This window comes from Hyla sarda, chromosome 12, assembly GCF_029499605.1.
Source record: "Hyla sarda isolate aHylSar1 chromosome 12, aHylSar1.hap1, whole genome shotgun sequence".
Taxonomy (NCBI): Eukaryota; Metazoa; Chordata; class Amphibia; order Anura; family Hylidae; genus Hyla; species Hyla sarda.
In genome coordinates this window covers 35,680,356-35,694,898 of record NC_079200.1, presented here as the reverse complement: position 1 = coordinate 35,694,898, position 14,543 = coordinate 35,680,356, and the positions used below count along the sequence as shown (strand labels likewise).

At 50.4% G+C, this 14,543-nt stretch overlaps 1 protein-coding gene across 1 annotated transcript; it reads left to right on the top strand.

Moving 5' to 3' along the window:
- The first annotated feature begins 2,240 nt into the window (after positions 1-2,240).
- Positions 2,241-4,223, top strand: LOC130296773 (uncharacterized). The gene is made up of 2 exons (XM_056548689.1): positions 2,241-3,910; positions 4,092-4,223. Exon 1 carries the CDS (start codon positions 2,348-2,350, stop codon positions 3,656-3,658), a length of 1,311 nt encoding a protein of 436 aa, XP_056404664.1. The 5' UTR covers positions 2,241-2,347; the 3' UTR covers positions 3,659-3,910; positions 4,092-4,223.
- The last annotated feature ends 10,320 nt before the right edge of the window (positions 4,224-14,543 follow it).

The window sequence follows — 14,543 nt, the reverse complement described above, 5'->3', positions numbered from 1 at the left end:
TGCCTTCCTTGCTGAATTCATCGTAGACCAAGCTGAAACACGCAATGATCCAAGCTTTGCTTTCCTGAACAAGAGAACTGCAAGCTCCCCAAAGGTAGAGCAAAAACCTTCAACGCCTTACAAAGAACGCAGAGCAACAGTTTCTGTACGGAAGACAGAAGTCTCGCCTGAGTCTGCAGTCAATCAGGAAGACAACACAAGTAAGAAAGTTGAGGAGCCAGACAAAATATGTCTAATCCACAACAAGCCTCATCCACTAAGAAAATGTTGCAGTTTCAGAAGTAAGACATTAGAAGAGCGCAAAGCTTACCTTAAAGGCAATCACATTTGTTTCAGATGTTGCGCTTCAATTCAGCATCTTGCAAAAGACTGTACAAAAACAATAAAATGCACAGAGTGCAACAGTGACAAACACCTGTCAGCACTGCACCCAGGACCACCACCATGGAAACAAGAAGTTCCAGCAACTCAAGAAGATCATGGTGGGGAGCAAGACGAGAGTACAACGCCAGCAGTAACCTCAAAGTGTACTGAGATCTGTACAGAGCAGGGCCGCCCCAGATCATGTTCCAAAATATGCTTAGTCAAGGTGTATCCTGCAGGCTTCAGAGAAAAAGCAATCAAGATGTACACAGTCTTGGATGAACAGAGTAACAGATCTCTGGCGAAAACAGAGTTCTTTGACCTCTTCGGTGACAAAGGAAGTCCAACTCCATACATGCTGAAGACTTGTTCTGGAGTTGTAGAGACAACAGGGAGAAGAGCAAACAACTACATCATTGAGTCATTAGATGGAAAGACAAAGGTGACTCTTCCTACCCTCATAGAATGTGATGAGATACCAGACGACAGGTCAGAGATCCCCACACCTGAAGTTGCTCGTCATCACCCCCATCTGGTGCGAATAGCAGACCAGATACCAGCACTAGATCCAGATGCTGCAATCATCCTTCTACTTGGGAGAGATATCCTCAAAGTGCACAAAGTCAGAGAACAGTACAATGGGCCACACAATGCACCATTTGCACAACGCCTTGATCTCGGATGGGTCATCGTTGGAGAAGTATGTCTAGACGGACTCCACAAACCAGAAAAGGTAAATGTCTACAGAACACATCTGTTACAGAATGGTCGTACATCTTGTCTTTGCCCATGTACCAACAGTCTACACATTAAAGAGAGACTTGTAAACCCAACACATCATCCGAGTATCCAGAGGTGCATGGAAGACTTAGCCTCAACTGGAGATACAGATGAACTGGGCTGTAAGGTGTTTGAAAGAACACGAGATGACGACAAGCTAGCACCCTCGGTGGAAGATACTCTCTTCCTTGAGATCATGGACAGAGAAGTCTTCAGAGACAAATCAGGCAGCTGGGTAGCCCCTCTACCCTTCCGGTCACCACGCCATCGCCTTCCTGATAACAAAGTACAAGCAGAGAAACGCTTCACCTCATTACAGCACATGCTACAAAGAAAGCCAAATATGAAGAAACACTTCCAAGCCTTCATGCAGAAGATCTTTGATAACGATCAAGCTGAAAGGGCACCACCACTACAAGAGAACCAAGAACACTGGTACTTACCAATATTTGGGGTGTACCATCCTCAGAAACCAGGCCAGATACGCGTAGTATTTGACTCTAGTGCGAAACACCAAGGCATCTCACTAAATGATGTCCTTCTCAGCGGACCTGACCTGAACAACACACTCCTTGGAGTACTCATCGGGTTCAGAAAAGAACTCGTAGCAGTGACAGCAGACGTACAACAGATGTTCTACTGTTTCCTTGTTCGTGAAGATCACAGAGACTACTTAAGGTTCCTGTGGTATGCAGACAATGACTTTAACAAAGAAATCACAGAGTACAGGATGAAGGTACATGTGTTTGGAAACAGCCCTTCTCCAGCTGTAGCTATCTACAACCTGAGACGAGCAGCACAGCAAGGTGAAAGACATGGTCAAGAAGCCACACAGTTCGTCATGAAGAACTTCTACGTAGATGATGGACTTGCTTCTTTCTCCAGCAACGAAGAAGCTATCAACGTCCAGAAAAGTACAAGAGAAATGTTGGCAGAATCCAACATAAGACTGAACAAGGTAGCTTCCAACAGCAACAGAGTCATGGAAGCATTTCCAATGGAAGACCGTGCTAAAGACCTCAAAGACTTGGATCTAGGAACAGAATCACCACCCTTGCAAAGAAGTCTTGGGATTAGTTGGGACCTGAAGACTGACAGTTTCACCTTCAGGGTCTCCAGAGAAGAGAAGCCATTCACAAAAAGAGGTGTCCTATCTACAGTCAACAGTCTTTACGACCCCCTGGGGTTCGTAGCACCCATCATCATGCAAGCTAAAGCTCTTTTGAGACAGATCACTACTGAGCAAGAACAAAGTGACTGGGACGTACCTCTACCTGAAGAGAAGGAAATGCAGTGGAAGTTGTGGAAAGACTCATTGTTAGAGCTTGAACAACTCAACATCCCTAGACCATATGTATCTGTTTCCTTGTCTGCTACAAAGAGAAGAGAAATATGCATATTCTCTGACGCCTCCACTATGGCTATCGCATCTGTCGCCTACCTTAGGGTAATAGACACTGAGGGGCAAAGCCATGTCGGGTTCCTCATGGGAAAATCTAAGCTGGCTCCCAGACCGGCTCACACTGTCCCACGTCTAGAACTTTGTGCTGCTGTCTTAGCTGTAGAGATGGCAGACATGATTACAACAGAACTGGACATCGAGATCCATGCAATTAACTTTTATACAGACAGCAAGATTGTGTTAGGATATATTCACAATGCTTCAAGAAGATTTTATACATACGTGGCCAACAGAGTGACACGTATCAGAAAGTCTACAAGTCCAGAACAGTGGCATCACATCAGCACAGACAAGAACCCAGCTGATCATGGGACAAGACTAGTGCCAGCCGCTGCGCTCAAGCAAACTAACTGGTTTGTAGGTCCATCCTTTCTTCGTAAACCAGAAACCAAAGAAACTACTCAGGTAGAGGCCTTTCAGCTCATAGAACCAGATCAAGACAAAGAGGTAAGATCTCAAGTTGCAGTTTGTAGGACTTTAGTTACAAGAGACAGTCTGGGCGCCCATAGATTTGAAAGGTTTTCCAGCTGGAAGTCACTGACCCGTGCAATCGGAAAACTTATCTGTCTAGCCAGATCCTCCTGCAGAGCTACCAATACTGATCAGCATAGCAATGACCACCTTGAACAAGCCAAGGTCACGATCATCAGATGCGTCCAACAGGAAGTCTTTAAAGAAGAAATCCAAGGCCTTCTGAAAAAGGAAGAGATTTCTCAACACAATTCACTCAAGGACTTGTACACCAAGCAATGGAAACAAGTTCAAAGTCTTGCGGACATTTTCTGGAAGAGGTGGAGACAGGAATACCTGGTGATATTCCAGCCACGCAAGAAATGGCAAGATGACAAGCCCAATATACAAGTTGGAGACTTTGTCCTACTGAAAGACTCTCAGGCCCACAGGAACGAGTGGCCTATTGGACTCATTGTGGGGACTGATCCTAGTAGTGATGCTAGAGTTAGAAAGGTTGAAGTTAGGATTGTTAGACAGGGCATTCCCAAAGTGTATGCAAGGCCAATTTCTGAAGTATTTTTACTTCTGTCCAAGGGTTAGTGGCATAACAAAAAAGTATGCCAGGTGGGGAGTGTGCTGCCTTCGCAATGTATTTTACATGCTTGGCACTCAGCAGGGTCTGTTCCTTTAAGACCCTCCATTTTCTTGAAGCCTAGAGGCGGGCCTTCTCTCTAAAGCATAGGGCTAGATCCGGCATGTCTCATTCATTCCAGCTCCAGCCACCACAGTGACCAGATCCACAGGACTTCTTAAAGCTAATACAGACTGCAAATCTGATAAATACCAAAGCCTGTGAGTACGGAATTGTTAGTTAGCCTGTGCAGAGAGATGCTAGGCATTTGTAGATAGATAATGTGTTTTCAGTGTGTAGTAAGTGAGCACAGGTTAGACCCTATCTATGTATTAGCTATGCATAATGTAAGGCACTTGAATAGCCATGCTTACATTTGTCTTTCATATGTTTGTTTTACAGTTTTACCACTTTCATTATATCTCAGTAAAGATTACATCAGTTAAGCAACCAGCGTGTCTTTCCTTGAGATTCGGTATAAACTTGATGTGAAGCTGTGTCCACGAGACAGCGGAGACATTATAGTGTATATAATAACTGGATATTTTGATCCCTCCAGCAGGTGCCTCCATTCCTCAAGCGCCAATTTAATGGCCAGTAGTTCTCGATCACCAATGGAGTAGTTTTTCTCCGCCGGAGAGAAGGTCCTAGAAAAAAACCCACAAGTAACAGCATGCCCGGAAGAATTTTTTTGTAGAAGAACTGCTCCAGCTCCCACTGAGGAGGCATCTACCTCCAATAGAAAGGGTTTAGATGGGTCAGGTCTGGAGAGCACGGGAGCAGAAGAAAAGGCAGACTTGAGATGTTTAAATGCGTCTTCCGCTTGGGGAGACCAGGACTTAGGATTGGCATTTTTCTTGGTTAAAGCCACGATAGGGGCCACAATAGTGGAGAAGTGTGGAATGAATTGTCTGTAATAATTGGCGAACCCCAAAAAACGTTGGATAGCACGGAGTCCGGAGGGGCGTGGCCAATCTAACACGGCAGATAGTTTATCTGGGTCCATTTGTAGTCCCTGGCCAGAGACCAAGTATCCTAGGAAAGGAAGAGATTGACATTCAAAGAGACATTTTTCCATTTTGGCATAAAGTTGATTGTCCCGAAGTCTCTGAAGAACCATGCGGACATGCTGGCGGTGTTCTTCTAAGTTGGCAGAAAAAATCAGAATATCGTCCAGGTAAACCACAACACAGGTATATAGGAGATCACGAAAAATTTCATTAACAAAGTCTTGGAAGACGGCAGGGGCGTTGCACAGGCCAAAGGGCATGACCAGATACTCAAAGTGTCCATCTCTGGTGTTAAATGCAGTCTTCCATTCGTCCCCCTCCCTGATGCGGATGAGATTATAAGCACCTCTTAAGTCCAGTTTGGTAAAGATGTGGGCGCCTTGTAGGCGATCAAAGAGTTCCGAGATAAGAGGTAAGGGGTAGCGATTTTTTACCGTGATTTTATTAAGTCCGCGGTAATCAATGCAAGGGGGTAGGGAGCCATCTTTTTTGGACACAAAAAAAAATCCAGCTCCGGCAGGAGAGGAGGACTTGCGGATAAACCCCTTTTTTAAATTCTCCTGGATGTACTCCGACATGGCTTGGGTTTCTGGAGCAGACAGAGGATAGATTCTACCCCGGGGTGGAGTAGTACCCGGGAGGAGGTCAATAGGACAGTCATAAGGCCTGTGAGGAGGCAAAGTCTCTGCTTGCTTTTTGCAAAAAACATCAGCATAGTCCAGATAGGCCTTAGGAACACCAGATACCGGGGGAACCACAGGGTCACGACTGTGAGTACTGGGAACCAGTTTAAGATAGTCCTTGTGACAAGAAGTACCCCAGTTCTTGATTTCTCCTGTGGACCAATCAAGGGTTGGGGAATGGCGTTGAAGCCACGGTAATCCAAGAAGAATTTCTGAAGTGCAGTTAGAGAGGACCAAAAATTCAATTTTTTCGTGATGGGGTCCGATGCACATTAGGAGAGGTTCTGTGCTGTAACGCATGGTACAGTCCAATCTTTCATTGTTAACAGAATTGATGTAGAGGGGTCTGGCGGGACTGGTCACCGGGATGTTGAACCTGTTGATGAGAGAGGCCAAAATAAAATTTCCTGCAGATCCGGAATCCAAGAAGGCCATAGCAGAGAAGGAGAAGGTAGAAGAAGATATCCGCACAGGCACAGTAAGGCGTGGAGAAGCAGAGTTCACATCAAGAGCTGTCTCACGTTTGTGCGGAGTCAGCGTACGTCTTTCCAGGCGAGGAGGACGGATAGGACAATCCTTCAAGAAATGTTCGGTACCGGCACAGTACAGGCAAAGATTCTCCATGCGGCGTCGTGTCCTCTCTTGAGGTGTCAAGCGAGACCGGTCAACTTGCATAGCCTCCACGGCGGGAGGCACAGGAACGGATTGCAGAGGACCAGAGGAGAGAGGAGCCGGGGAGAGAAACCGCCTCGTGCGAACAAAGTCCATATCCTGGCGGAGCTCCTGACGCCTTTCGGAAAAATGCATGTCAATGCGGGTGGCAAGATGAATAAGTTCATGCAGGTTAGCAGGAATTTCTCGTGCGGCCAGCACATCTTTAATGTTACTGGATAGGCCTTTTTTAAAGGTCGCGCAGAGGGCCTCGTTATTCCAGGACAATTCGGAGGCAAGAGTACGGAATTGGATGGCGTACTCGCCAACAGAAGAATTACCCTGGACCAGGTTCAGCAGGGCAGTCTCAGCAGAAGAGGCTCGGGCAGATTCCTCAAAGACACTTCGAATCTCCGTGAAGAAGGAGTGTACAGAGGCAGTGACAGGGTCATTGCGGTCCCAGAGCGGTGTGGCCCATGACAGAGCTTTCCCAGACAGAAGGCTGACTACGAAAGCCACCTTAGACCTTTCGGTAGGAAACTGGTCCGACATCATCTCCAAGTGCAGGGAACATTGCGAAAGAAAGCCACGGCAAAAGTTAGAGTCCCCATCAAATTTATCTGGCAAGGATAATCGAAGGCTGGAAGCGGCCACTCGCTGCGGAGGAGGTGCAGGAGCTGGCGGAGGAGAAGATTGCTGGAGCTGTGGTAATAGCTGCTGTAGCATCACGGTCAGTTGAGACAGCTGGTGGCCTTGTTGCGCTATCTGTTGCGACTGCTGGGCGACCACCATGGTGAGGTCGGCGACAACTGGCAGCGGGACTTCAGCGGGATCCATGGCCGGATCTACTGTCACGATTCGGCTGGCTGGAGGTGGATCCTCTGTGCCAGAGAGGGATTGGCGTGGACCGTGTTGGTGGACTGGTTCTAAGTTGCTACTGGTATTCACCAGAGCCCGCCGCAAAGCGGGATGGTCTTGCAGCGGCGGTAGCAACCAGGTCGTATCCACCAGCAACGGCTCAACCTCTCTGACTGCTGAAGATAAGCGTGGTACAAGGGAGTAGACAAGAGCAAGGTCGGACGTAGCAGAAGGTCAGGGCAGGCAGCAAGGATCGTTGTCAGGGGCAACGGCAGGAGGTCTGGAACACAGGCTAAGAACACACAAGGGAACGCTTTCACTGGCACAATGGCAACAAGATCCGGCGAGGGAGTGCAGGGGAAGTGAGGTATAAGTAGGGAGTGCAGAGGTGATAACACTGATTAGGCCTGCTGCGCCAATCAGTGGCGCAGTGGCCCTTTAAATTGCAGAGACCCGGCGCGCGCGCACCCTAAGGAGCGGGGCCGCGCGCGCCGGGACAAGACAGACGGGGAACGGGTCAGGTACGGGAGCCGGGATTCGCATCGCGAGCGGGCGCCTCCTGCGTCGCGAATTGCATCCCGGCTGGGAGTGATATTGCAGCGCACCCGGTCAGCAGGTCTGACCGGGACGCTGCGAATGAGAGGATGCTGCGAGCGCTCCGGGGAGGAGCGGGGACCCGGAGCGCTCGGCGTAACACATGTCAACTGTCTAACGAATCTCATGATGTGTGCTGAGCTACAACGCCCCTTATTTAAGATGTCAACCATAGAGGCGTTGTCACACAGGAACCTGACAGTGGTATTAGCCCAGGCGTCACCCCAGATTAAAGCAGCAGCCACTACTGGGTATATCTCAAACAGGGCTGAAGTCCTGTTGAACCCTGGGACATCCAATACTTCCAAAGGCCACGAGCTGGCCAACCACTGGTGACCATGCAACGCTGCAAAGCCCACCGCCGAGGAGTCAGTTACTACCAACGGGGACTGATCTGACAATGATGGCACGAAAAACAAGATACGGTTCCATTCAGACAGAAACAAGTCCCACATTGCCAGGTCTGACATGGCCTCCTCACCCATTGGAACTGAGTCTCGTTGCCCTGATACCGCTGGTAGCAACGCTAAGAGCCTGGAGATAAAGGAACGTCCTTGAGGAATAATTTGCATCGCAAAGGCCAAAATGCCTAACAAGCTTTGCAGTTCGAATCTTGTGACGGTGCGGTATTTTGCAAATTTGTGAATCCTCTGTTGTATCCTAATCAATTTCTCTGAAGGCAAACTGGCCTGCATGTTGGTTGAATCCATTGTGATGCCCAAAAACGTGAGTCGCTTGATGGGACCTTCTGTTTTATGAGGGGAAACCGGGACCCCTAATTCCTGGAACAGACTTCGTAACAACTCGAGTTTGGTTGGGCTGGAAGCCGGATGTTCCAACAGGAGAAAGTCGCTTGATGGGACCTTCTGTTTTATGAGGGGAAACTGGGACCCCTAATTCCTGTAACAGACTTCGTAACGACTGGAGGTTGGTTGGGCTGGAAGCCGGATGTTCCAACAAGAGAAAGTCATCTAAGTAGTGAATCGTGAATTCGCAATTTGCCACGTTCTGTAAGACCGAGTGTAGTGCCCTGGCAAGCTGGTTAAATAACCACGGGCTACTCTTGGCCCCGAACGTTAGCCTTACCGCAAAGTAATACTGCTCAAGCCATTTCACCCCGTACCATTTCCACAGGTCTTCCCTGATTGGCAACAACTTGAAAGCGTCTGTGATGTCTGCCTTAGAGAGCCAGGTGCCCCTTCCCAACTGCATGATTGCTTGAATGGCCTGGTCTATAGAGGCATACCTCATGGAGAATTCATCTGACGGGGTTAGCGAATTGATATTGGGAACTGAAGTGGAATAAGGCGTAGAGAGGTCGTAAATCAATCTTCCTTTATTATTGAACTTGCCCGTAGCTAAGCCCAGCGGGCTCACTCTCCAGACCTCATAGGGAGAGCTGGCGAAAGGGCCTATAACAAAGCCTTTCTCCACTTCCACCTGTAACAGGGAAGACACGATCTTGGGCTCCCTGAGTGCGGACATGAGGTTCCTGCATTCAACAGTGAACTGAGGTACTGCCACCATGCCTGTGTGAAAACCACTACAGAAACCCGTCACCAGCCAATTGACCCATTCGGGGTCAGGATGACCAGCCAGAACCCAAGCGAGGGCCTGAACCTGTACCCCGACTAGTCATGCTTGACTGCCCCTCAGAGTACAAATCCTGTGGGGATGAGCCCTATAACAATTAAAACAAACATGGAGCAAACGACAGTTACTGTATGTACAAGATGCTAAGTTGAAATTGTTACATATCTGTGTCTTGCCCAGATATCTTACTGGGCGGCCCAACCTGTCTACCGCTGAGGAGGATTTCTGTGCTGGTGCACCTGCAACGGTAGGATTTTTACTGGTGTCAGCCTCGCTCTGCTCATTTATCTGGGAGCACCAGGCAGCCGTGTGCGTATTTGCATTGCAAAGGCTGCAGGACTGGCTTTTTAGCCCGGCAAAATGGTCACAAAACAACTCTGTGTCCACTGCCCCCCAATTCGTGACATAGTTGAACTGGGCGAATGCTGTTGCCGCTTTAGCAGCGAAAGACTTGTGATACTCATAGAACGCTGTACCCCCATAGTTGTAAGCCATTTGTGAAATCTTGTGTAGGTATAAGTCGAGCTCCTCCCTGCGCTCAGGTTTTGCCAAACACACCACATTCCTGTACAACCCAAAAGCTATGACGAACTCTACGATGCTCAACTTCCTGTTGAGTCGCGCATCTTTACTCTTAAACACCACCGAGTTCGCCACAAGCCACGGTCTTATTCTCATTGAGATCGTTAGTCGCAATCAACAATGAGGCCAAGTTCACATCTTTCCCCTCCAAGATGTCCTTTTTGATAGCAGCAGGGATGAAGTGTGCTGGTGTGACATTGGGGGGATGCATGGGCGTACCTGAGCTAACAGCCTGTACTGTAGGCGGCACGGGAGGAGCGGGGGTGGCAGGGGCCGTTGTGACCCTGTCACGTTCCACCTCATCCAGTATGGAGCTGAAAGCTGTCATGGAGGACATCATAGTGTTCATCATAGAATGAAGTTGAGTCAGAGAAGTGTTCATGGTCTGCATGGACAGTGCCTCCTGACTGCCACTTGGGACAGCATCAGAATTCAGGAGATTATACAGTTCCCCTTTTCTGGCGGACGCCGGGAAAGGGATTCCTCTCCTCCTCAGCTCCTCCATTAACTTGGGGATGGTCCAAGACCGATATGACGGTAGGCTTCCCCTGTCGGAAGCCCTTGCTGGGGTATCCGGTACCAAAAGTGCCTCCTCGATATCGGATGGATTGGACATATTAGCTGGACCTGTCCGGGCCATGCGGGTACCGGTGGGAAGATTTAAATAACATGAATATCAAGAGAGCCAAAGGGACCTAGCCTAGTAAGAAGCTACTAACCTGTAACAGACATAATCTATCACTTGGAGCGGAACCACAAAACGTCTGCTCAACAAACGCAGATTTTAACCTGTAAAACAACGGGTGAAACTGAATGTACCTAAAACACAAACAGACAACCTACTTAACAGACTTACTACAATGGATTTGAGTAAACATGAATTATGTTATCTACCACAAGCCAAGACCAGGGTCTGCCAAAGTGTGTTGTTGCGCTGAAGACGAGTCAGAACAACACAAGCAAAAAGGCACCATCTGAAGATGAGTCAGACAAGGCGGTAGCCTTATGCAACTCATGAATCGTAGCATTGTTCTGAAGATGAGTCAGAACAACCAATGCAGTAGGCCCCAACTGAAGAAGAGTCAGATAACTGGTTAACCTTACTGTAACATGTTCGAGTCTACCAGCACCCATGGAGCGCAAACGCCCGGCCGCGGACGACCGTTCATGCCCGTATACCCGAACATATTTCACTAAAAGTGCTCTGAAGATGAGTCAGTAGTCACTGCGGGTTTTTTTATTTTTATTTTTTTAAATAAAAAAAATAAAAAATTCTAGGTACATATACATGTGTTAACTAATCAAGTGATTCAAAAGACTGTAGAACCGTAAGACATAACCAACCACAATTACCTAAGGAAACTAGCCTTCTGGATTGACTTGAAAGAAGGCAGTAACAGAACAGAACACACCTGTAATGAGACATAGGACCGCATAATCAAGCACTGAAAGTTAAATTGGCTGTAACAAGTATCCATGTAGCGAAAAGTGGTGCTATGAGCGCCTCGCCGGCAGTGGACTCCATCGCATGCTCCCCGTCCCTAAACCCCACCCCCCCCCCACCATTAATTACACTCCGCATACATATGCACACATAACATTACCTTTACATTTTTATTATTTATTAATTAATTAATGAAATTTTTTTTTTTTTTTTTTTTACACCTGGGTCTGGAGGCAGCTGAACTCAGAAGTAACGGGGTTAACCCTCGGCCCTGATATCAAAGAGCCGGCCGTCCCCCTAAAGCCTGGCCCGCGCAAAGCACCGACAGGCCCCACTTGAGAGGACACCGAACATACCCCGCCTGCTGGTGACTGGTAGTCAATACCCAAAGCACACCAGCAGGCTGCGCTGCTCAGAGTGTGCTCTACTTTGTCACATGACCCCTCGGCGTCGCCCCGGCAACCAGACACCGGAAGCACCACGTGGGAGCAAGCAGGAGATCGGAGCAGCACACGGCACGTGACCGGCCCACGTGACCTGCTACGCTACCCCGGCAACTTAAACCAACCGGGCCGCGGCGCTACTGAAGCCATGCAGCGGGCACGAAGTGCCGAGCGGGCGGCTGCGAACGCCGCCGCCACTGATGAAAGGGAGAGGGGCTGCGGGAGTGAGTGCGGGACGACCTGGCTCCCTGGCCGACACCGGAAGCGTGGCGTATGAGACGCTCGGGAGAGGGAAGCATGAGGAGGTGAGTGTGTTTTAAGGACCGGGATAACCCGGGCTTACCTTCTTCTCCGCAATGCCGCTCTGCAATGGAAAGCCGACCACGAACCACCAATCCTGACTCCCGGGGACGTATGAGCTCACAGCGGCGTTCAATCCAAACACCGCCAAACGCACCAAACGCCCCTGGGAGTGAAAGAGGGAGGTATTTAAAGCCCTCGCCACTCCCACAAATTCAGCCTAATTAGGCTTCCCACATATATATATATATATATATATATATATATATATATATATATATTTGTACATTGTGATTAAATCACCCCTGAGGCCCCTTACACACTGCTGTTGCTTCCCCACATGAGAATGGTCTTCAAAGTCTTTCTTTTTTTTTTTCCTGACTTTAACAGCCGTTCTCATGATGGGGAGCAACAGCAAATAACGGGTTCTGGGGGCTCCTATTTACTATTATGGGGGCCGCTGGGCGCCGTTATAAATAGCAGGAGAAAAAGACGGCACAAGCAGTAATTTTCCTCCCGCTATTATGCCCGGCTCTCCTGCCAGCCATCACACTGCCACGTACTAACAGCGGTGTGATAGAAGCCTGAGACGTCTTTTCTTGAAATGAAATCAACCCAAGCTTGACCCCCTGTCTTGGTCCCGTAACCCATATACTGTATAGTACAGAATTTCAGGAATTCCCTAATATAGAATTATTATCCACATCAATGAAGCTTATTTCAAGGACATCAATGGAGAAGTCTTTGCAATGTTAGGAATTTGCAGAATACAACTGAATACAAAATAAACCTACAAAACCTACACAATGGGTGTCAATGGCGGATGTATGCAGCTGTGTAGGTGGACGGTCACATAGGTCCATTTGGTGGACAGTCCTGCCCAATGTGTTCTGCTCATAGCCTTACCAATAACATCCAGGCTGCTGGTTGTAGTAGTGACTGATATGTCTATATAAATGTATATAAAACCGTCCCCGTCCCCCTGGAATTCACCGAGGGAGAAGGCAGAGGTTCGTCCGCAGGGGAGCCCGCGCTCGGCCCTGGCGTACCCAGAGACTCGTGGAACCGTCACCCGCATTCGGCCTTCGAATCCGTTCTCATAGCGGTTCTCGGTGTCGAGATAATCGTCAGGCCCGGAAGTCGTTCGGGGGACCCTTCCGGAGACCTTGCCCAGGGGAGGTGAGCCCTCCTTGGGTAGTCGTCCGGCCGGGTCCCCTCGAGAGAACCAGGGGGGACTTTGAAAGAAAAATTTTTTTTAAATCAAAGTCCCACCGGAAGTCTCACAGGGGACCCTCCGCGGGGGCATACGCCCTCCTCGGGTAGTCTGACCACCTCTCCCCCCCACCCTCTGTGGAAAATGTGGTTTTTGACCTTTTCTCATTTTTATGCTCAGGGCAACCTTGCTCTAGCGTGCGAGACTGGCCCTCCAAACTCTCTTAAGTTTCCAACGTCGCCTTCCTCGGAGCCCTTGCCCGGGGAAGGCTCGCCAAGGCCCGGGCTCGTGCCATGCCTCCTCCCCCTGCGGAGAACCGGGCCCGGGGGACCTTGGCCGTTCCCCCGGAGGTCCCGCCGGCGCCTCCCGGAAGAGAGTACCCGGGAAGGGCCCGGGTAAGCCGGCAGGCTCGTCCCCCTTCTCGGGAAGCGGCTCCTCGCTGAATGCTGGCGCCTCCCGGTGGCCTCTTTGGGGTACCGCGTGCTTCCCTTCTACCCCCGTCCTTCGGCGACAGCTTACTCGAGAAGAGTGCACCCTGGCCCAAGTACGCCGGCCGGCTCGTCCCCCCTGCGGAGGACCGGGCCTGGGGGACTTTGGCCGGTACCCCGGAGGTTCTCGAGGGGGACCTTCTGTGGGGACCTGCCCGGCAAGGGTGCACCTTCCTCGGGTAGTCGTCCGGCCTGGTCACGGGGGGGGGGGGGGGGACTTAGATTTTTTTTTTTCCCTCACAGTCCCACCGGAAGTCTCACAGGGGAACCTCCGCGGGGGGCCTACCCGGCGACGGTGCGCCCTCCTCGGGTAGTCTGACCACCTCTTCCCCCTCTGCCGAAATGGGGATTTTTGACTATTTTATGCTCGTTTTTATGCTCGGGGTGACCTTGCTCTAGCGTGCCAGACTGGCCCTCCAAACTCTTACGTTTGCAACGCCACCTTCCCCGGAGCCCTTGCCCGGGGAAGGCGCACCGAGGCCCGGGCGCGTGCCATGCCTCCTCCCCCTGCGGAGAACCAGGCCCGGGGGACCTTTGGCCGGTCCCCCCCCCCCCGGTGGTCCCGCCGGGGGCCTCCCGGACGAGCGTATCCGGGAAGAGTGCACCCTGGCCCGGGTAGGCCGGCAGGCAGGCTCGTCCCCCCTTCTCAGTGGCCACTTTGGGGTACCGCGTGCTTCCTTTCTACCCCCCCCCCCGTCCCCGTCCTTCGGCGCCAGCTTACCCGGGAAGAGTGCACCCTGGCCCCGGTACGCCGGCCGACTCGTCCCCCTGCGGAGAACCAGGGCCCGGGGGACTTTGGACGGTCCCCCGGAAGTCTCGCGGGGGGGGCGTACCCGGGAAGAGCGCACCCTGGCCCGGGGACGTGGGCAGGCTCGTCCCCCTACCCGAATTAACTCGATTTTTTTTTTTTTTCGCATCCTCTCAATTTTTAGCTTGAAGGCAACTCTGCCCCGGCATGCGAGACCGACCCGGCAAATGCCCGTGTCTGAAATCGG

What these genes read in the sequence shown, in the direction of transcription:
- LOC130296773 (XM_056548689.1), top strand. Translation starts at nt 2,348, where the DNA reads ATGCAAGCTAAAGCTCTTTTGAGACAGATCACTACTGAGCAAGAACAA.